At 38.0% G+C, this 27,399-nt stretch overlaps 1 protein-coding gene across 1 annotated transcript in view; it reads right to left on the bottom strand.

Annotated features, from left to right (window-relative positions):
- Positions 1-11,433: 11,433 nt before the first annotated feature.
- Positions 11,434-27,399, bottom strand: part of ABCA12 (ATP binding cassette subfamily A member 12) — a 205,778-nt gene continuing 189,812 nt past the window's right edge. The window contains exons 45-53 of the mRNA XM_052661512.1: positions 26,668-26,872; positions 25,418-25,527; positions 24,735-24,876; positions 23,295-23,429; positions 21,199-21,302; positions 19,773-19,865; positions 17,356-17,461; positions 13,381-13,518; positions 11,434-11,535 (exon numbers count right to left, since the gene is read on the bottom strand). Of these exons, the coding sequence (XP_052517472.1) occupies positions 11,434-11,535; positions 13,381-13,518; positions 17,356-17,461; positions 19,773-19,865; positions 21,199-21,302; positions 23,295-23,429; positions 24,735-24,876; positions 25,418-25,527; positions 26,668-26,872 (1,135 nt within the window). The remainder of the gene's footprint in view (positions 11,536-13,380; positions 13,519-17,355; positions 17,462-19,772; positions 19,866-21,198; positions 21,303-23,294; positions 23,430-24,734; positions 24,877-25,417; positions 25,528-26,667; positions 26,873-27,399) is intronic.

Raw genomic sequence — 27,399 nt, forward strand, 5'->3', positions numbered from 1 at the left:
CTAGGCACTTGTTAAGAAATACTCCCTAATCATTAACCTACTAAATCATAATATCCAGGGGAATGGCATAGAAAACTGTAATTTTTTTGAAAACAAAGGGCTTTAAGTGATGCTTTTTAGGAGGGAAGTTTGGAAATACTGCTCTGAGTTAAGTTTTTCAATCAATAAATAATGAAGATATAAAATCACTTCTTCTGAAAAACTACATCTTGATCAAAAGTACTATTATTATGTCTAAAGAAATATAGGTCCATCAAAAGGGAGTTGGTTGACCATAGAAGAAATGAAAAGAACTTCTCAGAGACAAAGCTTTTGATGTCAGAGCTCAGGGCTCACTCAGCTCTGATAAGGAAGGAAAGTTTCCAGAATCAAGGATGCATATTTTGAAGGTGTATCCTACCATGGAGATGGATGCTTCAGGCTGGAGAAGCCTGATGACATTGAACATGAAGTCATATAATTAACTTGCCTTGCCCTGAGTCTCTCTGGTCAGCAAGCAACCTTCTGATTAAAGCTTGACTTCCTGTGTATTATGCTTGCAGGGAAAGAAAATGCATTGGCTGGGGAATAGAAAAGTTCAGTTACAGTTCTCATTGGTGAATCTATAACTGGGCACTCAGATTTTAACCATCAGTGTTCTGGGCTTTAGTATCAGTTCACTTATGGGAGATATGCCCCTTTATGCTGGTAAGGTATGATCCTGAGCCCTCAGAGGCAAGGTGAGATGTGAAGTAATGCCTGTCATTCCTTGTGGGAAACACTTGCATGGATACACTTAACCCAGCCCTCTTCCTTTGAAGCTTCTCATTTGCCTTTCTGATTACCATGCGTTTCCTCTGTAGCTTAAGGCATTTATCTGCTAGTAGGGTGAGCTGGCAGGACTGTAACCCAGGAGGACAGAGTATTAGTTTAAGAAGGGATTTGCTAAATTTCTTTGACTTTTCTCCTTCCATTTAGTAGACTAACAATCTAGCCTGGAAAACTAGGGAGTAAGTTCAGAATTACAGAGTTTTCTTGTCATGTAAAGAAAACACATTTTCTGTCTTAAGATGTTCTGTTCATTTGTAGAATGGGGATCAGATGTAGACAAAGTTCGCTTGTCCTCCATCCTGGGTAACTAAAGGCAGGAGAAAGGAGAAAGTAGGTAAATGGTAAAAAGAGTGAACGTAGTGCTAATTTTCTGCTCTGGTTTTGACGCAGGAGTGTGTGTCTCTCTGTATTAAATATTTATTGAATGAGCTTAATGTGGAAGGTGAGCCCCAGTGTATCATTTTGGCCACTTCAAAGTGAACTAGACCACACAGGATGACACAATGAAGGAGACATCAGGCCTCAAGCTAGCCACCTCAAGTTGAGTGTGACGTGGTCTCGGACTTGAGATCAGTGTTCCTAACACTGTATTAACGCTGGCATGACTAGGGGACCTCTGAGCTAAGAGTGAACTGTGGTGCCTATGGGAAAAAGGGAAGATGTAACAAACACTCGAGGGTGAGGATGAGTCAGCCAGGAAGTATTGATATTACCACACGCTGATCAAGCCAACAAGACCAGATCACAAGTTGTTAAATATGTCAGCCCAACTTCAGTCATTAATCCTAACAGAATATAGTGCCCAGGGAACAGGGGACATTGCTCACCCCAGAGACTATCGTAGGCAGAGGACACTGCCCATGACAAATTTGACCCTTTCCTTCACTCATTAGGAGATCTTCACTCATAAAATCCCTGTTCTGATATAACTGGAAATTCCCCTCCAACCACCACCTATTAATAGTTCTCTGCTTCCTTTTCCTTTTGTGGTTGTTGCTGAATCTCTAAGTTGTGTTCTACTCTTTGCAACCCCATAGACTGTAGCCTGCCAGGCTCCTCTGTCCATGGGATTTTCCAGGCAAGAATACTGGAGCAGGTTGCCATTTCCTTCTCCAGGGGATTTTCCTGACTCAGGGATTGAACCCTTGTCTTCTGTATTACAGGAGAATTCTTTACCACTGAGCTACTGGAGAAAGCCCTTTTTTCCTCTTACTCTCTTGAAAAAGTTAATTATATATTTCATCTTCACCTTAACTCCTATTTTTTTTTTTATTAAACTTATCCCTAGGTTTTTTTTTTTTTCCTTCTATCATTCCACAGAAATGTCTCTTATCAAGGTCACTCATGAGTGTGTCAAATCCAGTGGTCAGTTTTCAGTTCTTATTTTAATCCTTCCAGCAGCTGCCTGGACAAGGTCAGCCACTCCCTCCTTTTTAGAAACACTTCTCAGTTTGCGTGTTACACATTATTTATGGATGTTCTTTCTCTGCTTCAAAAATACTGCATTGCCCCAGGATGCTCTCTTTAGATGGTTTCTCTGCTTTAGACACACTCATCTCCCTGAATAACCCCATTCAGACTTATGGCTTGAATGCCCATCTCTACGCCGATGATTTTCATGCTTTAGTTTTTCAGTATGGACCGTTTCCTGAACTCCAGGTATATAGAGCCATCAGTTCATCAACATTTCCTCTAGATGTGTAATAAGCATCTTGAACTTAATGTGCCTTAAATCCAGCTCTTAATATTCCCTCCTAAACGTGCCTTTGCCTCTCCAGTTTCCACCTTCTTCAATAAATGATAATTCTATTAATTCAGTTGCACAGGTCAAAAACCTTGGCTTCATTCTTGACTTTTTTTCTTACACATTTCTCACTAATCTGGCAGTAAGTCCTATCAGCTATGCCTTCAAAGTAATACATCTAGAATCTGACCATGTCATACTGTCTCCACAGCCACCACCTTTATTCTGCTGTGCTAGTTTCTGACTTCCCCTTTGCCTCCCTGTAGTCTGTCCTCCAAGCTATCAGAGTGGTCCTTCAGGCTTGCTGTACCTGTGATTACAAAATGTTCTGTTCTTAGCACATGGTTTGTTATGCCACTTTTTCAGTTCTGCTGGTCTCTGCTTGACTTTATTAAGTATGTGAGCTCTTCCTATGTTGTAAACAAGATGGCAGTTGTGAGCCCTAGACTGACTCACTTCCATTTAGTTTAGCAATCCCAGGAAAAGAAACTCTCTCTCTCCCCAAACTTAAATATTAATTCAAGGATGACTGACTCATTTTATTAGACTCATGTGTCAACCTCTATGCTAATCAAAGTGGTCATGAGAAACCTGGCCATCCTGGGTCACATGACCACCTTAACTGCTGGGATGGAGCAAAGTCACAGTCATTGACAACCTCACGGAGACAACCTGGAACAGCAGCAAGAGGACCTCAGAAATCAGAAAAGGGAAAGAATTTAGATCAGACAGAAAATTTAGCTAGCTACCATAATTGAATACACTGTGTTTATTTCTTGATTTCTGCCTCTTGGGGCAATAACCCTAGGGTTGCTGTAAGGAGGTCCAAATACGGTTGCTTCATGAAATATGAAATTATATGCAATATTTTATACATTAGCTATTATTAAACTGAGATTAGCCCATCAGTGGCTGATGAAATATAGATGGATACAGAGGACAACCCTTGATGACTTACTACAGTGGCATGAGTATGGACAAAAGTTAACCAAGGATTAACACCTCAAGAAGAGAGAGAGGAAGAAAACTTATCTTGAAAGCCAGGGTAAATAGGATTGTTAGTTATACATTACAGCAAGTGATGACTGTTTTGGGAAGGATTATTTGAGGGAAAATGTTATCAAACAAGGCTGCAACCAAGGTGCTGGTCAGGGCTGGGTTATTATCAGCATACTCAACTGGGGAAGAGTCTGTTTTCAAACTTGGATGTTTATTGGCAGCGCTCAGTTCCTTGCAAGTTGTCAGACTGAGGGTCTCAGCTTCTTGCTGGCTATCAGCTGAAGACCATCTCAGTCCCTTGTCAATTGTTGGCCAGAGGCTGTCCACAATTTCCAGCCATGTGGCCCCCTTAACATGGTCTCTTACTTCATCAAAGCCACAAGGGAGAGAGGCTCCCAACAAGAAAAATATTACAACTGTGTGTAAGTAATCACCTTCGCAAGAAATGATTCCTGCCTAAACTCAGTTAAGGGAATTGATCATTTAAGAACAGGAAAACAGGAGGTGAAGATAATTAGGGGCCATCTTAGACTATGTACTGTACTATGGCAGCCTATTTTTCTTTCCTTGATCAGATCTGCAGAAAAAATGTTAAAAAAAAAAAAAACTTGCTTAACTTTCTATACTCAATAGATGATACACTACATATGTAAGTCTCATTGTGGTTGTTGTTCAGTTGCTCGGTCATGTCTGACTCTTTGCGATCCCATGGACAGCAGCATGCCAGGCTTTGCTGTCCTTCACCATCTCTCGGAGCTTGCTCAAACTCATGTCCATCGAGTTGGTGATACCATCCATCTGCTGTCATCCCCTTCTCCTCCCGCCTTCAATCTTTCCCAGCATCAGGGTCTTTTCAAATGAGTCAGTTCTTCGCATCAGGTGGCCAAAGTATTGGAGCTTAAGCTTCAACATTAGTTCTTCCAATGAATATTCAGGACTGATTTCCTTTATGATGGACTGGTTGGATCTCCTTGCAATCCAAGGGACTCTCAAGAGTCTTCTGCAACACCACAGTTCAAAAGCATCAATTCTTCGGCACTCGGCCTTCTTTATGGTCCAACTCTCACATCATGTTATAGCTCCCTTATTCAGGGAGGGTTCTTGAAATGCTAGACAGGTCACACTTATTTAAAAAGATGATCAATTATCTCTTTAAATAAAGATAAATTATTTAACAAAATAAGCTATATGTTAATTTCATCATCCAGAGTTTGGGACTTCCATAATGGGAGAATGCTTTTGAAGTTCAACTTGAGAAGGAGTCAGAAAAGTTCTTGAAGTAGTGAGAATAAAAAGTTAGCATAAAAAAGAACATTCCCTAGCTTAGTTAATGTGAGTTTGTGCATCTCACCAAAGAATCTGATAAGAAGGTTTAGGGTTTTTCTGGAATCATATCTAAGGGTTTCCTTTGGTAAGACTTTCCATTTATTTCCTTCTTAATTTATAATGTACATTGGTTGGGACATCTTACTTATGATATTTTAACCCAATAATATTTAGTTAATAAATATCTTCATTTAGTACTGAATTGCTGTAGACAAAGGCAGGGAAAACTTCTGTGATAGTAACTAAATATTTCTTTCAGCCTGGTTATTGGAAATTTTGAGGATTTTGGCCTATTATTCTACTGAGTTGCCAAGAATGATAGTTTAAGTAAGAGGGCTTTCCGTTTTTACTAGAGATTTCTCAATGGACTCTGTGCAACAAGAATTGAAAATCTGTTCTGAGGTATTAAAAGAGCCACTTTGGACATAACTTGTTCAGGGCATAGACCTTTTCATAGTGCTGGCTCCATTACACTGGGAGTTTTATTCCCATTTGAATAGAATAATAAAACATAAAGTGGAAATAGATATAATATGGGAAAGTAAATTAAAAATTATCTATTTTACTAAAAACAATAGTCAATATTTATAATAAATGTAAAATGGAATAGAACCTTAAAAGATTGTGAATCACTAAATTGTAAACCTGTAACTTATATAATATTGTACTGCAATTACATATTTCAATTACAAACAAACATAAAATCCCAGTAAGTATAAAGCAAACTCTTTTGAGCTTAAATAAATGTAAAGGATTAATAAATCTTTTTAGATCTAGGTGACATGGTCCTGGGTTTCTTTGTGAAGAATTTTGACGTGGGGGAGGTAGGATGGAAGATTAGAGCCTTCCTGAGGGTTTCTGGGGGGAAAGTGTAATCAGGGACAGAGTCCTCTTGTTTGTGCCAGAGTCTGTACTTCAGAAGTCAAGGGAGCAGTAATTGGGGCCAATAAGGTTAGTAGTTCCTTTATCAAGTTAATAAAGACATAAAGGCATCTCATTCTTAAATTATTAGTGAATTTACATATGAAAATGTCAACATATTAAAGACTTTATTTTTATATTTTGGGGGGAGGGAGACTATGTCAGAATATAGTCTGTGGAGTCAAATTTACTTTTTTGTTATATGATTCTGAGCAAGATAATTACTTTTTTTCCCAAAGTTTAGTGTCCTCATCCATAAAAAGGGGCTAATGAATTGAAAGTATGTTATGAGAATTAAGTAAGAATATTGACCTAGTATTTCACACATAACAAATTCTGAGTAATTGATAGCTGGTGTTTTTATAACTATTTCTGTGTCTTCACCTTAGTTTTTCCACTTGTGCAATGGGAGTGACTAAACATAACTCTATATTGGCAAAAGTATTTGCTTTTAAATATAATATGTATTTTACTGTCTTTGGGAAAATGCCAATTAAGCAATACTATTAATAAAATAATGATATGTTCAATGCTTGGCATTTTGATGAACTGTGCTTTAGTAGAAACATTTGTATAAAATGTTTGGTCATATGCACATTTTACCCCAGCAGTTAACATTAAAGTATAATAGCTAGTCTTATAAAGCTAAAACAAAATAATTGCAAAAAATACAAAGCAAAAATTATGAAAATATTTCTCAATTGAAATAGACTTCACTGGTCCTTCAAAGATTTGTGGAAAAACATACATTAGCACTGTGCTGGGTATGGTGGATACAATGAGGAAGGAATAACAGGTCACTACTCTTGAGGACCCTGGAGTGTAATGGGAAGAGAGAGACAGTAGAGAGATGCTTATAATGCAGTGGGAAATGCTTCTGCAGAGGCCTGAGCAGCTTTTGTAATGAGGGTGGAACAATGCCTGAGGCTCTCTGGAAAGATTTCCTTAAGGAAAAGACCCACGAGAAAGGTGAAGAAGAGGAGTTTCTAGGTAAAAGCTAAGTGGGAATAGGAAAGAGATCTTTCAGGAAAAAAGTAGTGTGAGCAAAGTAGCACAAGTGTGAGAAAAGATCTGTCATCATAGGAAACAGCAAGAAAGGCATTGAAGTCAAGCATAGACTGCATGAGGAAGAGATAGGTGACTGTGGTAAGGCTGGATTATGAAAGACTCTGCAGATCAGTTAAGGAGTTTGCATTTCATTCCACAGAGTGTGGAAAACCAGTCTGGGTTTATAAATGGGGAGGGATAGGATTAACTGTCGCAAATGATGCCAGAGGAAATAGTATCATTCTCTTTTGTTGCTCTGTCCTTAATTCGTGTCTGGCTCTTTGTGACCCCATGGACTGCAGCACACCCGGTTTCCCTGTCCTTCACCATCTCTCAGAGTTTGCTTAAACTCATGCCATTGAATTGGTTCCCTTTTACCTTGTTATTACACTTGAAAACTTAATGAAGCAAGCAGGCTCCCAGGGGCCCCTGGGGGTAAGGAGATGCAAGCCTGATTCACCTCCCTCGCCCGCACCCAGGAGAGTATTTGCTGTTGTCAGGGAACTGTCATCTCCAAGGAAAAGAATGAATTGTTCAGGCAGAGAGCATATTTGGAGAGAGTAGTTGTATATATAATTTCCCCAAGAGTTTGAGTATTATGAAAATCAGGTTTTATAGGTAAAGCAAAGATTGCCACCATTCTCAGAGGTAATTCAGGTGACTCATATGAAAAAGCAGGTTCTGTACAGGTTATTCAGAGTGGAGACAGTCCTCTGAGAACTGAGAATTCTCAAAACATTTTCTCTACTGCAGAGAACCTGAAAGCGATGTGGGTTGAAATAGTTTCTTAATGTATGTCCCTTACTTATACATAAAAATGTGCTGTGAAACTCTTACACAGCACATCTTTACAGATAAAAAGGCAAGAAATAAATGTGCAGAAGTGTACAAAAGCAAAGCATTGGAATTCTGATTCCAAAGAAGGTACCTAAATCCTCCTATTCGAATGGATTCACTGTAATATCTGTATTATGGAATGTATTATGGTCATCTTTCCTTTTTCTTCTTCATAAGTAAACTGCCTCATGGGAAACTTCACTGCATTTCATAAACAGAATAGAAACTCCTGGTTTCCTTACCAACCATGCCAGCTTCTCTTTGTTTCTCATTTATTTATATATTCATCCATTTAACCAACAAATATTTATTGTTACAAATATTTATCATATGTGTAGGTACTAATGGGGAAATCAGGAAGATCTAAGTAGATCTCCTGTCCTCATAGAGCTTTGTGTCTAGTGAGGGAGAGAAATACTACATAAATACCCAGTAGTGCAATCCCCGTCTTCCAGAGGCCAGTTTGAACTTGTCTGCCTACTAAGAATGATTGGCTGGAGCCCCCCAGATCCACATCCTGTGGTCAGAAGCTCCGCTCAGCACATATCCAGACCCATGTTACTCATGGTCTTCCCTCCTGCCAGGCTTCTCCTGTTCTGGGATGAAGCCTCCACTGTTCTGTGGTTCTTTCAAAGAAGACATTAACTCATCTCTTCCTCAGTTTCCACTGGACACTCATTCACATAAAGTGTTTGTAAGTAGGACTGACTTTAAGCAAGATTTGGGAGTAGGAGGACAGTCCACAGCATGGTGGCACAGCAAATGAATGTGAAAACATACTTGGATATTCATGATTTTAGAAGTCCATTCAACCATTGAATTTCTCATTGGACTTTCATGTCTCTACAATACTCAGCCTTCTATCATATCACTCGTTCCTCCTTTCTCCACTTCCTTTCTCTCCTCCTCCTGTGTTTCCCTTCCCACAACTGCTCAGAAGCAAGCAACCAACCACCCCAATAACGAACACAATGAACAGCAAACAAATCCCTTTATTCTCTCATAGAGTCTGACCATTTTTTTGCTTAGTTGGATTCCTAAAATACTCAGAATCACACTTTCTACTCCAAAAGGCTTATCTATGTATTATATGGAACAAGGATATTTTCTAAGAGAAATTCTGTTGCCATCTGTTAAGATATATCTATCTATCTACATCTATATCTCTCTGTATATATATAGAGTTTATCAGGATATATTACAAATTAGGATGCACACTCTAACAGAAAGTTGTTGCTTTTTGGTTGCTAAGTTGTATCTGACTCTTTGTGACCCCGTGGACTGCAGCATGCCAGGCTTCCCTGTCCTTCATTATCTCTCTGAGTTTGCTCAAACTCATGTCCATTGAGTTGGTGATGCCATCCAACCATCTCATCCTCTTTCATCCCTTTCTCCTCCTGCCCTCAATCTTTCCCAACATTAGGGTCTTTTCCAATGAGTCTGCTCTTCGCATCAGGTGGCCAAAGTATTGGAGCTTCATCTTTTGCATCAGTCCTTTCAATGAATATTCAGGGTTGATCTCCTTGCAGTCCAAGGGACTTGCAAGAGTCTTCTCCAACACCACAGTTCAAAATAATCAATTTTTTGGTGTTCAGCCTTCTTTTTGGTCCAATGCTCACATGTGTACATGACTAATGGGAAAACCATAGCTTTGTTAGCAAAGTGATGTCTCTGCTTTTTAATACACCGTCTAGGTTTGTCATAGCTTTTCTTCCAAGGAGCAAGTGTCTTTTAACTTCATGACTGCAGTCACCATCCACAGTGACTTTTGGAGTCCAGGAAAATAAAATCTGCCACTGTTTCATTTGCCCCCCCACACCCATCTATTTGCCATGAAGTGATGGGACCAGATGCCATGATCTTGCTTTTTTGAATGTTGAGTTTGAGGCCAGCTTTTTCACTCTATTCTTTTTACTTTCCTCAAGAGGCTCTTTAATTCCTGTTAGCTTTCTGCCATTAGGGTGGTATTATCTGCATATTTGAATTATTGCTATGTCTCCTGGCAATCTTGATTCCAGCTTGTGATTCATTCAGTCTGGCATTTCACATGATGTACTCTGCATGGAAATTAAATAAGCAGGGTGACAATATATAGCCTTGATGTACTTCTTTCCCAGTTTGGAACTAATCCAGTTTCATGTCTGGCTCTAACTCTTGCTTCTTGACCTGCATATAGGTTTCTCAAGCAGCAGGTAAGGTGGTCTGATAGTCTCATCTCTCTTTAACAATTTCCCACAGTTTGTTGTGATCCACACAGTCAAAGCCTTTAGTGTAGTCCAAAGAAAGTTACGAAGTACAACAGAATACAGTTTTAGGACTGGGGAGTTAAACTGAAAAATTAGGGAAAGGAGTTTCCCTGAGAAAGAACAGCATTTCTGAAGTGCATTAGCTAGGCACAAATTGTGGGGGAAGGGCACTTCAAGCAGGGGGACATAGTAAAATACACACAAAAGCGTGGGGAGAGGGAGTTTGATGTACTGGAAAACCAGAGAGGGCAGTATGGCTACACCCTAAAGAGGAAGAGGAGAAAGAAACTGATGAGGGGGGAGAAGTAAGCAGTAGCTAGGTCTCATGGGACACTGCCATCCATATGACTCCAATTTTTAAGTTTCTGGCTCTTCTCTAACAAAATGACTTCATGAATTATTTTTACTAAATTTTGACTTTATTGACTTTCAAAACAGAAACAGTTGCACTAAAGCTGAGAATTCACACAGACAGACAGACAGACAGACACACACACACACACACACACACACACACACTGCCTCCACACACATAATATAGAGCACCTTCCCCGAGGGCCATATAGTTTGGCATTATTACAAAGTCTATTCTATAGCCATATATATGATTCTGGGTCAGCTGGGTAATTAACTGAAAATTATCTTCATATTCATTTTTCCTCCCCAGGAATGTTTCCTGCAGAAAGACCCAGAATATGAAGCTTTCTCGAACAGTTTTGAAAAATGTTGCCTGCCAGCAGCATGTGAATTCTCTATTGTCTTTCAGGACTTTTATCCACCCAGCTGACACATCCATTTCCCCTGAAGAGCAAGTAGCTTCTTGCTCTGCCCTGTGCCTTCCTATTGGCAAGGCGGTGCAGGAGTACATTGTAGTTCTGTTTACCACCAGGGTTGCAGAAAGGCATTTTGGGGGGTTCAGTAAAGTCTCCATCTATTTACAGATACTGAAAATAACACACACACACACTCTAGACATTGCGCCCACTCCTTACTGCCAAGGTTACTTAATCTGGTCCTTGGCACTTTAGACCTCACAACAGATTCATGTATTCATGATGATATCTATCCTGCTATTTTCTGAAAATAAATTACTTTGTATGCTTTCCCAATTCTACCTTCTCCAAGCTACCTTACTTTTCTTCTCCACTCTTACTTTTCAACTACTCATAACCATGCCTTTTAAGCTGTCATTTTATTGAAAGTAATAAATTAAGACATTCATCTTCAGTGGTTTCACCATTGCATAAGAATCAGCAACTTACACACTAGCATGCTCACAGTGTTAAGCAGATAGGAATTCAATTCAGTAGCAAAAACATTCACTGACCTTAGAAAGAAAACTTTCCATTTATAATTACTGGCTAGTCTTACACAGTTGCAACTTTCCAATACAGTATCATACTTTAAGATTAAATATTTTAGGAATTTGTATCTTCTGTGCCTCTTCCCCAAAATGAAGTCACTGGCCACTTGCTGAGACTGATTTTGCTGGAGGTGCTGAGTCTACAGCTGGTCGTCTTGGGAATCAGTGCTTACGGCGGATCCTTGGCTGCTGGTGTCGACAGTTTCATAGCACTTTTGGTCTTTGGCAAAGTTGATGAAAACCTGATTTTTCAAGGGAAATGAAGCCATTAGCACTTGTAAACCAAAGGAAGAAATAACGGGTGTGCATATGTCTGGTGTGTGCACAATGGGAGAGCAAATAAAAAGAAAATTAGATTTCATAGTGCTAAGCTGCTTTGGTTGTGTCCAACTCTTTGTGACTCCATGGACTGTAGCCCACCAGGCTCCTCTGTTCATGGAGTTTTCTGGGCAAGAATACTGGAGAGAATTGCCGTTTCCTCCTCCAGGGGCTTCTCCTGATCCAGGGATCAGACTGGTGGTGTCTCTTATGACTCCGCCACTGGCAGGCAGGTTCTTTACCATTAGTGCCACTTGGGAAGCCCCAGATTTCGGAGGGGCACACCCAAATATATACACAAACTCTCATTAGGAATCTTTCCTTTAGGTATTGAAATTTAAACGGAGTTTGAAAACAGTACCTATAACTACATTTGTAATCATAATAAATGATAAAATCTAAAGCTATAATTGAATACCTATAGCCACATACTTGGAGAAGGCAATGGCACCACACTCCAGTACTCTTGCCTGGAAAATCCCATGGAAGGAGGAGCCTGATAGGCTGCAGTCCACGGGGTCGCTCGGAGTTGGACACGACTGAGCGACTTCCCTTTCACTTTTCACTTTCATGCATTGGAGAAGGAAATGGCAACCCACTCCAGTGTTCTTGCCTGGAGAATCCCAGGGACAGAGGAGCCTGGTGGGCTTCCGTCTATGGGGTCACACAGAGTTGGACACGACTGAAGCGACTTAGCAGCAGCAGCAGCAGCAGCCACATACTTGCATCTATTTGATCTGCATCAGTATCTTTCAAGTATAAATAAGAGCCCAATCCAAGCTCCTATGAAATGTTTCCATGATGATGTTGAGAGAAATTTCACTAGTTTTGAGAGTTAATACACTGAAATAAAATTTGTATACAAATATCACAGTATGTTTTGTATGCTTGCTATTTAACAGGCAGACCTTTATGACTTTGTTTAAAATCATTAATTCTATTAGTCATAGATTCATCCAGAAAATATTGAGAGACATGATCCTGGTAATTGGTTACAAGTCCAAGGATAAATCTGTGCTGGCAAAGCCATAATTGCCTTAACTCTCCATAAATAAAACTCTAAGATGCAGCAAGATTTGGAGGCCACTTTAGCTTCCCCTTCAGGCCCTCTCCAGGGACAGGTACAATCTGATGCTCTATATGTCAGGTTGGTTGAACTGTATAAAACTAAAACAGTGTAAAGGTGAAGGAGGATGCTCCATGAAGCCTCAGTTACTGTATATAACAGTATATACAGTAATATGAAGCCAGTTACTGTATATAAATGTAACTAAGACAGATGATTTGGATGAAACAAAAGAATCCTGCATTTACCATTTTAGTTGCCTGAATCTAGCAGATCTAAATATCTCACTAGATAACCCCATCCTCCCCTAATCTAGGAAGCCAATCAATAGAAATGTTATTTCAGAAACATTCCAAGGAGAAAGAAAGGAAAGTGATAACAGCTATTTGTTTTATAGATGAAAATAATTGTTGCTTTACATATACAGACAACCGATGGGTACAGATGTCTTAGAGAAGGAAAAAAAATTTTTTTCTCCATTAAAATTAGTTAACTCTTCACATTTTTTTATAACATCCCAAAATGCACTTATAAATAAATTAAGCTAAGTTTTTCAGGTGCAAGATTAGATATTGCTTCAACTAAAAATAAATTGAAGGCCATTAAAAAGAAGTAATTATGTACAATTAAATTTTTTAAAAAAATAAATAATCAGAATGTATTAATGTGAGATTGTGTACAGGGACCACGGTATCCAGCTTACCTCTTCCAGAGTGGTCTGACTCACTAAGAAATTTGTGATATTTAAAGCGGTCTTATTGGCCTCCAGCAGATCGAAAATGTTTGCTACTCCTCCTGCAGTGACTGGCACATGATATTCTAACATGCTGAGGTGCTGATCCTGCGGGAACCAAAGGGGGAAAAAATTTATTTCTCAATGTCAGGTAATACTGAGTAGCCTAGACATAACTTGACCAAGAGCTAAGAAACACACTGAAATTCATTCCTCTGGAAATGATCAGTTCAGTTCAGTCACTTGGTCATGTCCGACTCTTTGCAACCCCATGGACTGCAGCATGCCAGGCCTCCCTGTCTATCACCAACTCCCGGAGTTTACTCAAACTCATGTCCACTGAGTTGGTGATGCCATCCAGCCATCTCATCCTCTGTTGTCCCTTTTTCCTCCTGCCCTCAATCCTTCCCAGCATCAGGGTTTTTTCCAATGAGTCAGCTCTTCTCATCAGGTGGCCAAGGTATTGGAGTTTCAGCTTCAGCATCAGTCCTTCCAATGAATATTCAGGACTGATTTCCTTTAGGATGGACTATTTGGATCTCCTTGCAGTCCAAGGGACTCTCAAGAGTCTTCTCCAACACCACAGTTCAAAAGCATCAATTCTTTGGTGCTCAGCTTTCTTTATAGTCCAATTCTCACATCCATACATGACTACTGGAAAAACCATAGCTTTGACTAGATGGCAAAGTAATGTCTCTGCTTTTTAATATGCTGTCTCCGTTGTTCATAGCTTTTCTTCAAAGGAGCAAGCCCTTTTAATTTCATGGCTGCTGTTACCATCTGCAGTGATTTTGGAGCCCCAAAAAATAAAGTCTGCCACTGTTTCCACATCTATTTGCCATGAAGTGATGGGACCGGATGCCATGATCTTAGTTTCTGAATGTTGAGCTTTAAGCCAACTTTTTCACTCTCCTCTTTCACTTTCAGCAAGAGGCTCTTTAATTCTTCACTTTCAGCCATCAGGGTGGTGTCATCTGCATATCTGAGGTGAAATATCAAATATTATTGATATTTCTCCTGGCAATCTTGATTCCAGCTTGTGCTTCATCCAGTCCAGCATTTTGCATGATGTACTCTGCATATAAGTTAAATAAGCAGGGTGAGAGTATACAGCTTTGACATAATCCTTTCCCAATTTGGAACCAGTCTGTTGTTCCATGTCCAGTTCTAACTGTTGCTTCTTGGCATATATACAGATTTCTCAGGATACAGGTCAGGTGGTCTGGTATTCCCATCTCTTTAAGAATTTTCCAGAGTTTGTTGTGATCCACACAGTCAAAGGCTTTGGCATAGGCAATAAAGCAAAAGTAGATGTTTTTCTGGAACTCTCTTGCTTTTTTGATGATGCAGCAGATGTTGAAAATTTGATCTCTGGTTACTCTGCCTTTTCTAAAACCAGCTTGAACATCTGGAAGTTCACAGTTCATGTACTGTTGAAGCCTGGCTCAGAGAATTTTGAGCAGTATTTTGCTAGCATGTGAGGTGAGTGCAATTGTCCAGTAGTTTGGGCATTCTTAGGCATTGCCTTTCTTTGGAATGGGACTGAAAACTGATGTTTTCCAGTCCTGTGACCACTGCTGAGTATTCCAGATTTGCTGGCATATTGAGTGCAGCACTTTCACAGCATCATCTTTTAGGATTTGAAATAGATCAACTGGAAAAATAATGTGTAGTTTGGAAACTAACAGCTTTTGAAGAAGAGATAAGTTTTGTGAATGTCTGAGAGAAAACAAATTAAAAAGCTAATAAAAATTCCAAAACATTTTACATTCATGTGTACTTAGAAAGTGACTATAGTTTTGCCTAGAAAAAATATCGTGGAATGATATTGCTGATGTCAGATTACAATAAGTTCACATAAGCTCTTTCAGAGATAACTTTTAAAAATTTGTTTTAGTTAGAATTGTTTTGAAAGGCTAAGGATTAGTTGTTCAATTTATATTGGCTCAAGTTGGCAGATTTCAAAAGCGTTATCTAGGGGAAATCTCATTCAAATAATGCCACATTCTTTCTTAACTCTAAAAATCTTTTCAATTTATTTAGACCATAGTATTACCATCAATTTAGTACTCTATTCTTATTTCCTTGGAGTATCTTTAACATCTTGCTTTTCTGAATATTTTATCAGTTATCATGTCCCATTTATTTTTCCCTTTAAAATAACTCTCAAATGTAACCATTCCTCTCTCTGTGCACCATCAATATTATTAACTTGATGTTTATCCTTCCATATCTGAGTTATTGCAACAGCTTCTTCAGAAGCCTAGAAACCATATATACTCATATGTTCCAGCACAAAGTAGCTAGAATAATCTTTCCTAAATACTAGTTTGGTCAGAATGTTTTTTAACTCCATAATCAACCCCTGTAACCTATATGGGTCAGATCAAGATTGTTACGTACTGGAAACCCCTCTTCTCACACCTTTGCTTACTGTCTAGCCCCTCTCATTGATTTGTGTTTATATCACACCTGTCACTGCAGTCAGGCCATCTTACTTATTTTTACTTTCAAATTATTGTTTTGCTATCTCCCTTTTTAGAGATCTGGAAACCATCATAAGCTGGTAAAGAATGGTCTACACAGGAAGACATCCAACTTTTATCATCTCTGCACTTGTCTTGTAAGCTCTAGTCCCATGAAGAACAGACCAAGACAAATACAATCTCAAGTTCACTGAAAGAAAAAGCACTATGACCAATGAGATCTGTGCAAAAATAAAGCATTCTTTAATTTTAAATTTGATTTTCATTTAGATGATAGAAAATGGTCTTTGATAAGAATCATAAAAGCTATTTCTTCCTGGAGAACTTAGTTTAGGTTTCAGAGGTTGAGGCAAAAGTATTTTGTACAGATAAAAGAATTGTTTTTAAAAATGCTCTCTATTTTGCTTTCCAGAATCACTTTATGTTAATGCGGTGCCTGACAGTTCATGAGGCATCTTTGTGGACATTTTATCATTTAGTTCTCACACCAGTCTTGTGAAGTAGATATCAAAAGCATTTATAAAATAGGAATATGAAGCTTAGAGACTTTAAATCTCTTGCTGGAATCACACAGGTAGAGCTGGATCTCACGCCAAGTCTTCTAATTTCTTTTCATCATTCCACACCTAATTTTCATCTTAAACCAATTATTTGCTATAATCATCTTGTACCAATTACCTGCACATCAGAGATGATATAATGATAACTTTTTTTATCAAGTGCATTTAAATGTGCATTATGTGAGATTTATGTGTATACATCTGTGTGTGCCCATTCTGTTAATACATATATGTAAGATTAAATTAATTGAGTGATGTTTCAGGTAGTTGGAGAAGGAAATGGCAACCCACTCCAGTATTCTTGCCTGGAAAATCCCATGGATGGTGGAACCAGGTAGGCTACAGTCCATGGGGTCGCAAAGAGTCGGACACGACTGAGAGACTTCACTTCACTTCACTTCAGGTAGTGTGGATTGAAGAAACTGATTTACAAGCAATTCTCCTCAAAACTTTGTGGGCTTATTTTTCAAACGAGGAAAGCAAAGGAGATAATCTCTTCTAGCTGTGACATACAGACAGGAACTCTGTAATTTCTTTTTTTCCTAAGAAGGAAAGCCCTTGGTCATATGTATCTGTCATCCCTCACTTCTCTAACATATATAACCAATAAACTACTTAGGTATACAATCCAACCTAAAAACTAATACAATATGGTCATAAAGCCCTTGTGAGGAAGAAATAATGGTATGTAAAAGGATTATGATACTCTTAAGCAGCTGCAAAAATTTATAACTTAATTTGAAGATTTTATTTGTTCATACTAAGTATGCTTCAGAATATCTTAACCATCTTGAACTAATAAATATATTAAGATGAATAATAAAGGTATGGTCAACTTGAAAATGACAAACATCCACTACCCTATTACAAATATCAAAACCAGTCAATCTCTTACTTACTTTTAAGTATGTTTTTGGAAAGTGCAGTTGCATGAACCTTGTGAGGGCCTCCATGCTCACTCTGGCATTCTTCACGTGAACCTTGACAGTAAATCCTCGCCCAAATCTAGAAAGAAGTGCAAAACACAATATAAGTTATGTTTTGCTGAAATAGATATTCTGGAATTCTAGATAATGAAACAGGACCCAAGCTGACAGTTATGGGCCCTTTTCCTATACAAAGAGTATCACTTTGCAATAAAAAGTTCAGGGCATATTGCAAACTAGAAATAGTGCACTGCTATGATTTTTTATTTCTACCACTAAATCTGTATGCAGGTCAGGAAGCAACAGTTAGAACTGGACATGGAACAACAGACTGGTTCCAAATAGGAAAAGGAGTACGTCAAGGCTGTATATTGTCACCCTGCTTATTTAACTTCTATGCAGAGTACATCATGAGAAACGCTGGACTGGAAGAAACACAAGCTGGAATCAAGATTGCTGGGAGAAATATCAATAACTTCAGATATGCAGATGACACCACCGTTATGGCAGAAAGTGAAGAGGAGCTAAAAAGCCTCTTGATGAAAGTGAAAGAGGAGAGTGGAAAAGCTGGCTTAAAGCTCAACATTCAGAAAACGAAGATCATGGCATCCAGTCCCATCACTTCACAGGAAATAGATGGGGAAACAGTGGAAACAGTGTCAGACTTTATATTTTGGGGCTCCAAAATCACTGCAGATGGTGACTGCAGCCATGAAATTAAAAGACACTTACTCCTTGGAAGGAAAGCTATGATCAACCTAGATAGCATATTGAAAAGCTATTACTTTGCCGACTAAGGTCCATCTAGTCAAGGCTATGGTTTTTCCAGTAGTCATATATGGATGTGAGAGTTGGACTGTGAAGAAGGCTGAGCACCAAAGAATTGATGCTTTTGAACTGTGGTGTTGGAGAAGACTCTTGAGAGTCCCCTGGACTGCAAGGAGATCCAACCAGTCCATTCTAAAGGAGGTTAGCCCTGGGTGTTCTTTGGAAGGAATGATGCTAAAGCTGAAGCTCTAGTACTTTGGCCACCTCATGTGAAGAGTTGACTCATTGGAAAAGACTTTGATGCTGGGAGGGATTGGGGGCAGGAGGAGAAGGGGACAACAGAGGATGAGATGGCTGGATTGCATCACTGACTCGACGGACGTGAATCTGAGTGAACTCTGGGAGTTGGTGATGGACAGGGAGGCCTGGCGTGCTGTGATTCATGGGGTCGCAAAGAGTCGGACACGACTGAGCGACTGAACTGAACTGAATATAAAGTCAGATCCTTTGGACAAAAGCTGCATTAGAAATGAAACATAAAGTCTTGGCTTTCTTTGGCATCCATGAATTGGTGTGTCTTCTGTCCTTCAGTTGTGTCTGACTCTTTGTGACCCCATGGACTGTAGGCCATCAGGCTCCTCTGTCCATAGAATTCTCCAGGCAAGCATACTAGAGTGGGTAGCCATTCTGTTCTCCAGGGGATCCTCCCAACCCAGGGATTGAACCTGGGTCTTCTACACTGTAGGCAGATTCTCTACCATCTAAGCTACCAGGAATTGATGTCAAATTTTGGGGCTAAATACTTTCTAATTTAAAGCAAAGAAGGTCTTGAGAGGAAAGTTATTGAAGATTTGGTATCAACTGTAAAGATTAAAATCATTAGGGTTTTAAAAATAAATAGTAAACCAATATAACTGCTAACTTTTATACTTTATACTTTCGCATCAAAAGTAGTGTGTGTAAACAAGTCACAGCAGACTCTCTGAGAATAACATATAACTTCTTTTTTATCCTTTTTTCGTATCTTGATCAACTTTGTTTTATAAGAAAGTCAAGCTGTTGTACAGATAAACATATAAAGGAATATCACGGTGTTTGAAGATTAACATGGATATGTATAAATGCATATGTACTCTGGCAAATATATTAATTTAATTTTAATTTGATAGTATGACATTTATGTATATCTCCCCAATGTATTTTTGGTTAAAAGGTTTTAAATGTAGTAAAAATGTTAAATAGCTTACTGAAAGCCTATGCAAATGACAAATGAACATACTAGACAAAAATCAATGCCTTCATGTACTTGTCAAGATCTAATTTGTTACAGAGTTAACTCTTGAAACTACTTCCTGAGAGTATTTTGGTTGGGGAATAATAATCATATCCTTATTATATTATCATTATTATTAGCTTTTAGGCCTTCTAGGTTTGGGGGTTATTAATTAAAAAGCATTCAATCCTCAGTACTATTATTTAACTTCAAGATGAATCAATGGTTAGCTTCTCCATTCCAGTTTTACTACGCATTGTAGGATAGGCTGCTGAGATAATCTTTGAAGGCAAGTATAGAACTGGTAGATTGATTACACCGTGTGTTAAACAACGCATTTGTTCTTTACCTGCTTTTAATGTGCTGCAATGATCCAATACATTGGAACCTTCCATTCACCATAATGGCCAACCTTGTACAGAGAGCCTCACATTCTTCCATGCTGAAAGGCAGAATCATGTCAGGATTCTGGGCACAGAAAATTGGCTTAAGTTCATAAGCGTAAGTTTAACTCTTTTCTTTATGGCACCTTAGGAATACTGTTTGAATATTTGAGTCCTTAAACTGTCTTTTCCTTTGAAGAACAAAAAAATCTTTTAATATATACTGTAAATGTCTTTGCATAGGGTTTATTACTGTTTCTTTTCAAACCTGGGGACATCTTTCTCACCTGGATTGCTGCTCTATCAAACAGTATTTCTTTCAAGCTCTTTTAAGCTTTGACTTAAGACCTACATTTCATGAGAAATATTTCCAAAATAATACTAAGTTGTTTTCATCATGCCTTATACTCAATATTCAGATAACTTTTTTATTTATTTATTTTTTTGGCCATACCCTGCAGCATGCAGAGAGTGAACCTGTGCCCCCTGCAATGGAAGCACATATCTTAACCACTGGGCCATCAGGGAAGTCCCTCAGTTGGCTTTTATGTTTTTGTATTTCTAACCAGTTAACCTGTACTTGATTATATAATTCTGACTTCATGGACTATGATACTGGAGGAGATCTTAAGTATCATCTTGAGATCTTAGGTATCACCCTGTCCACTTCAACACAAAAGTTCATGGGAAATCAGTGATTGGCTTCAGAACATATACTGTACTTGGGGGCAAGGTTAGTATATAGGATATAAATAAGCCTCAGTTCTAAACATATCTAGTTCTTTTCCTACTATATGATCATTATAATGAAACGATAAACTTAATACAAGGCCAATCTTATAAGAAAGGCACAGATAAAAAGCGTTAGTAGCTTTTATACTTAGTTGATTGGTAGGGTCTACTTCATGGAGGAGGCCTGTGGACTAGGTCTGAAAAGATTAGTAAGATTAGAATTTGGAAAGATTTTGTGTAAAGACCAACTCTAGTAGAAGGCACAGCAAAGAAAGGGCATGGTGATAGGGAAGGGCAGGGAGTGTATGTGGAACCATGGGTCTCTCAGATTGACTGATAGGAAGAAAAGACTAGAAAGTTAGATGAGGTTGGATAATAAAAGTCCTTGCATACTAAGCCAAAACATGCTAAATTTTATGTGATAGGCAATAGAGAGGAATGATTGAGTTAAGATGGTCAAAAGTTATGGAAATTCTATTTTTTTAATAGGTTGCTAGGCCCTGTCCCCCCACAAGAGCTGGGATCTCACCAGGAAATCCTCTTGACTTCCTCTTTTGACTATGAACATAAAATACTTTAATCCAATTGTGGAATTCACTCTCAGTATATGCTACACAGGATTATCTGTCATCTGACTCTAAAGTTCCACACCCAATTTACCTGTGAGAAGTGAGGATGACAGAACATTTATTCTGGACTTCTTCTGAAATGATCTTCCAGAGGTGCCGTTTTGACTTAGGATCCATCCCAGAGCTTGGCTCATCCTTAACAGAAAGTTACAAGAAGAATTTATCAAATTAATTAAATTTTGATGAGGTTCTTTACATGAATCATTGCATCTCACTTGCCTAGAAGAGAAATCAATTTTCGAGGTCCTGTGACTAACTTATTTTATACTTAATGGGCTTCTTTCTGCTGCTGTCAAAAAGCTCAAAATTAATCATTTTAAATTGTCAATCTCTTTTAAACAGTGTCTCAGTGAAGTCGACACTCTGTTACTTTACACATGTCTCTTATATTTCTTTGGAAAAAAATCTGCTTCAATTACCGACAAAGCCAGAGTTTTAATATTTAATACTATATCATCACATATGTATCTGAAGCTACATCAACAAGATTGCTGCCTTGCTCCTGATGGTAGAATTGTGCCTGTGAGTGATAGATAATATGCCATGTGAAGCACAGAGAATGTATTTTTCTGTTAATATGATTGAGGTGCATTTTCAGTTTTATGTTACTGATTGGAATTTAATACTCCTTGGGGAAATAAATGTAAGATTTGCAGAAAATGCCAAATAGAAAGATATAAATTGCATTTTAAAGTAAATGATATTTTGAAAAATTATTCAGGCATAAAATTAGAAATGTAGCAATGGAAAACTAAACAAGCAATAATAGACCTTGACAGATGATTAAAAAATCAAACTGTAGGTCAAGATTAAGTAAAAATTAAAAATATATGTCTGAAATGTAAAGTATGCGGATAGGATCAGCAGAGGCTTATTTTTATAGCAAGGGGTTAAATTGAAATTTAAAGAAAGAAATGAGTATTAGTTCGGGGAAACAGTAAAGATTATATTGTCACTGTTCCTATTTTTGAAGACAATGACATATATGGTGAGTATATATAAAAAATATATACAGTATCTTTCTCTCATGGCCTAATTTCAATTCAGCTCATTAATGCATAACATTTGCATAGAGCTTTTTAACATTTTAAAGTACTTTACATCTATTATCTCATAGAGGTGCCTAAGAATTGTTTTCTTAAATTTAAAGGACATTTATACAATAGAATTACATTATGAGTGTCGATTGGCAGAAACATAATGCATTATATGCTTCCGGTATTATACAGAGAGGGCTTATGCATTACTCTATCTGGGCAGTTTAAATGATTTGATATTCTATATTACTTAATTCCTGAAATAATGTGATGATTTATAACTGGTGATTTTATGGCATAGTTAAGCCTCTTTTGAAGTTTTGGAAGTCCTTGAATGAAGGGGATCTTTCAAAAAAGGGCAGCTTGTTTGGCTTGGGGAACAGAATGCTTTGTCACCCCTAGGGTAACTTATATTTCCAGGTGATCAATTTAAATTTTCAGCTTTTAATCAAAATATTAACATGACATGTATTTCTTTCTTTAAAAAAATTCAGATAAAATAGAATGGCATATTTTCAAGACTGCATCTCAAGCTAGGTAACTCATGTTTTTAAGCAACAAGGAGATAACATTTTAGTACAACACATTGTCCTAAAATGTATATTTCCTTTTAAGTAGAAGCTGAAAAATGTGTTAATTCAACTGATCAGCTACTAACAGAACTGATTCCTTCAATAGCTGGGAATCAAATTCTGTCATAGTTTTACTTACTCATCTGAATATCCTGAATTTGTTTCAGCTACTTCCTATTTCCATGTTTCCTCTGAAATTACCTGAGCCATAGCTTCAGACAAAAAATATTTTTGAGGGCATATTATTATAGCAACAAATTACCTGGTATAAATTTCCTTAATGAGACAGTATATGTGAAGTGCTTTACAAAATAACCAGCTCATAGTGATACCCAACCCAGGAATCAAGTGGAGGTCTCCTGCACTGTAGGCGGGTTCTTTACCAGCTGAGCTACCAGGGAAGCCCCTAATGAGACCTCAGTAAATGCTTATTGCAATAATGATAATGAAATGTTATACACACAATTGGATATGTGATTCTAATTGGGCAGTACCCTTTTTCACAATGATTCTCTTACCAGCAACAGAATCGAAGGTTTCCCTATCAAGGCCAGTGCAGTAGACAATTTTCTTTTTGTGCCGTAACTACACATAGAGGTAACTTTGTCCTTGTAGGGCACGAGGTGAAGTCTCCCAAGGAGTTTTTGAACAGTCTGTGGGTGGAAAAAAGGATTTGTTGATTTTCCCTTGCCAAAACCCTTAAAGCATTAAATGGAAAAAGAGCTACTTGTGAAGAGTTTTATAATGAAGAAATACATATTTTAGTTTTATTTTCAAAGGTTCACTTAAAGATGAATAGTTCTTTTAAAGATAAACACAATTCCATGGAGGCTCATTCATAAATGGGATTTTTTGTCCCCCCAATACATGTGCTTGTATGTGTGTATGTGTTTATTTTTGTTATTTTTTATTTTTTTTTAATTTTAATTTTTACTTTATTTTACTTTACAATACTGTATTGGTTTTGCCATACATTGACGTGTTTACAATGGTTCTTTCTGCTGTATTGACACAGGATTTACTTTTAAGTTTCAAAGAGCTAAAACAGAATTCATCCCTTTACAAGGCAGGTTTCTTATTGATTGTCATCACTGTTTCATCTTTTTTCTTACTCTGGGGTGAGCTGTCACAAAGGCTTTAAGTTTATTTAAAAATGACCCAGTATCAAATCTATAGTGTATTAACTTAGGAATCTTGGGTTTTTGTGGCTATTTCAGTAGTTAAATAGCTCTGGCAAATAGTGGAATCCTAGGAGGATTTAAGAAGTCCCCAAGGGTTGCAAAAATAGAGAAAACTGCCCAAAAGATTAGTCTTTCTATTAAAAAGGTACATAATTGTAGTGAGGTACAAAAGCACATTTCAAAAAGCAAATTGGATTCTATTCTATTTTACTTGGGCATTTTGAACATGCCCAGTCAACTACTCAGTTGTGTCCAACTCTCTGACACCCTCTAGATCCACCAGGCTCCTCTGTCCGTGAGATTCTCCAGGAAAGAATACGGGACTCAGTTGCCATTCCATCCTCCAGGGGATCTTCCCAACCCAGGGATCTAACCCACATCTCCTGTTTCTCCTGCACTGGCAGGCAAATTCTTTACCACGAGTCACTTGGGAAGCCCATTTTGTAGGTAATTCCATGTTTCAATAGTTATCTGAACACTAAAAGATATATAGGCATCACCAACCAAGGCTCAATCCAGAGCTTAAGGCAAATCTTATTCTTTATTCAACAGTTTTTAAAAGATAATGGAACAAATATGGGCCAAGATGTTTCTAAAGCTGAGTTCATAGGTGTGTTTATGATATATATACAATCAAGCTAATACTGCTTCCATTATCACTGTCAGGAGAAAATTGTCATAGTTTTCCAGATGCCAGCTTGGTCTTGAGCGTGGGTAGGTGGGAAGCATAAGCAAAAACGGTTTTCAAATAAACTAGTTCTTCACACTTATACTCACTTCTTTAATATCTTTTTCTGGAATTCCGTGTATTCTAGCATAGAAATATAAATGTTCTTCTATGGTTACCAGGTCATCCAAAGCATCTTCCTGAGGACAGTAGCCAATTAATGAGCTATGAGAGTTAACATGAGCCAGAGACCTGAATAAAAAGCATCAAAAACATGAATGACTTTCTAAAGACATTTCCTTCCTAGCCCTCAGATGCTGCGTGTGTGTACATGCTAAGCCACTTCAGTTGTGTCTGACTTCGTGCGACTCTATGGACTACAGCTTGCCAGACTCCTCTGTCCATGGAATTTTCCAGGCAAGAATACTGGAATGGCCTGCTGTGCCCTCCTCCAGGGGATCTTTCCAACCCAGGGATCGAATCCACACCTCTTACATCTACCTGCTTTGGCAGGTGGGTTCTTTACCACTAGTGCCACCTGGGAAGCCCCTCAGATGTTCAGAGGGTAGTTCTGTTTGGGTTGTGGTGATTGGTGAGTCTGGTAAAAAGATATAAAATGATCCTACCATCATAGTCACACTGAAAAATTAAAAAATTTCTACTCACTTGAGTAGCTGGTTTTCTCCTAAGGATTTAATAATATAACCACAAAATAACATCAAAAGTTCACTTTAATTATTTTTCTAATTTAATTATGTTGTGTTTGGTAATTTGAAGCACTTGTTTTTCATACCCAGTCTTGTTTCTGATCAGAATGTTTCCACTTGTAGGAATTATGTCTCCAGTCAGCATCTTGAAAATGGTGGTTTTTCCTGCTCCGTTCACCCCAAGAAGTCCAAAGCACTAGTTTGAGGGAGGAAAAAAAAGATGTAAACTAATTCAAACCAAAGACAAGTTACTATTATATCTCTTTGCTTCCTTTCCTTGGGTGAAATAAATTATCAAGAAAAATAAATCACTGGCTATTGCAGTGTTTTGCTGGCATTGGATAAAGCTTTCACTTTTAAAACAAATGGGTACTTAAGTATCTTTTTTTTCCTTTAACCATCTGAATATTTGTGTATATACCTAGGACTTGTTTTTACATATTATACTCTAGCACGCCTCTGTGCGACATGATAGAATATCCAATAAAGCAGATATGCTAACCTGACAAAGTAATGGTATTTATAACTTTAAAATTATTCACACAAAATCACAACTTTACTAAATAAGCAACTGAAGCAATAATCTCTTTATCCAATTGAATAAATTTGATGCGTTTAGTTTGCAGCCCGCCTCAGCAAAACAGGAAATACATTCTCTTTCTGCTTTCAAAACTGTCTTTCCTACTGCTTCTATGAAAACAGCAATAATATGAATATGAATGCAATTCTAGGACCTCAGTTCTGACAACTGATTTCTGTATGCTGTCTTTGCTGCTGCTGCCAAGTCGCTTCAGTCGTGTTCGACTCTGTGCGACCTCGGAGACGGCAGCCCACCAGGCTCCGCCGTCCCTGGAATTCTCCAGGCAAGAACACTGGAGTGGGTTGCTATTGCTTTCTCCAAGAGGCCTAAAAACTAAGAGTTGAAAAGAGCTCCCTGAACAGACTTCTTGACTGAAAGTCCACTCAAGAAGGATAGTAACTTGGGAAGGGGATCAGGATATGGTGAGTCTTCCCTGCCAAGAGGGGAGGGCTACAGGATAAGTAACACATAGACACATGTAAATTATATATATAGAATCCATCAAAATATTTAAAGGCTGACTTCATATTTATAGAAAAAAATTAAGGAACGGTACAATTTTGTCACTTACCAAGTCAACATAAAGGGTGCGTGCATGCCTGCATGCTCAAGTAATATCCAACTCTTTTGCGACCCTCATGGACTATAGCCTGCCAGGCTCCTCTGTCCATGGAATTTTCCAGGCAAGAACACTGGAGTGGGTTGCCATTTCCTCCTCCATATAAAGGATAGTTAGAAACAAACATTGTTCCTTACCTCCCCAGCAGGTATCCCAATACTGATGTTGTTTACAGCTATAATCTTTTTGTGGATAAGTTGGTAAGTTTTTGTGAGACGATGGAGTTGGACCAGGTCATAATCATTTGCACCTTTCTCAACTCTAAATCTTTCAGCCTGCACATCTTCATCTTCATCTATTGTCTCAATAACAGATGAAGAGCTAAATTTTCTAAAGAAGAGTCTAAAAAAGGAACCCGATGATTTTGCATCAGTAATTTTGAAATGACACCACTCGGTTTTGACATCTTTTTAAAAGTTCTCACTTCACAAAAGTGTGCCAAGTTTGTTTTAAATTTTTCATGCATTTTGCTAAATAACTTAAAAATTAGCATGGGTGTTCTTTATAATATTTGTTATAATATTTGAGAAATAGTTTTTGCTTTCAATGACTTAAATACTTACAGATTCCCTATTACAAGTTAGAATCTTAATTTCAGTAACAAGGAACTTTAGTTTGGGTTTGAAAGTTACTCCTAACAGAGAGACCAGAGTCATTTAGTAGGACTCAACACCTACAAGACCATGATCAATGATCATTGTTTTTTTTAGTTTGTCCTATTTATTCTTTGGTCATCAATAATACAAATGTTATTCTATAGTCTTTTTTTTTTTTTCCACTATGAATATCTTACCTAGGACCTGGCCAGTATATTAAGGTTATCAGTCCTGAAAACGCTAAGAAATCTCAAACCCACTTCAGTATCTTGT

This window comes from Budorcas taxicolor, chromosome 2 (genome assembly GCF_023091745.1).
Source record: "Budorcas taxicolor isolate Tak-1 chromosome 2, Takin1.1, whole genome shotgun sequence".
NCBI lineage: Eukaryota > Metazoa > Chordata > Mammalia > Artiodactyla > Bovidae > Budorcas > Budorcas taxicolor.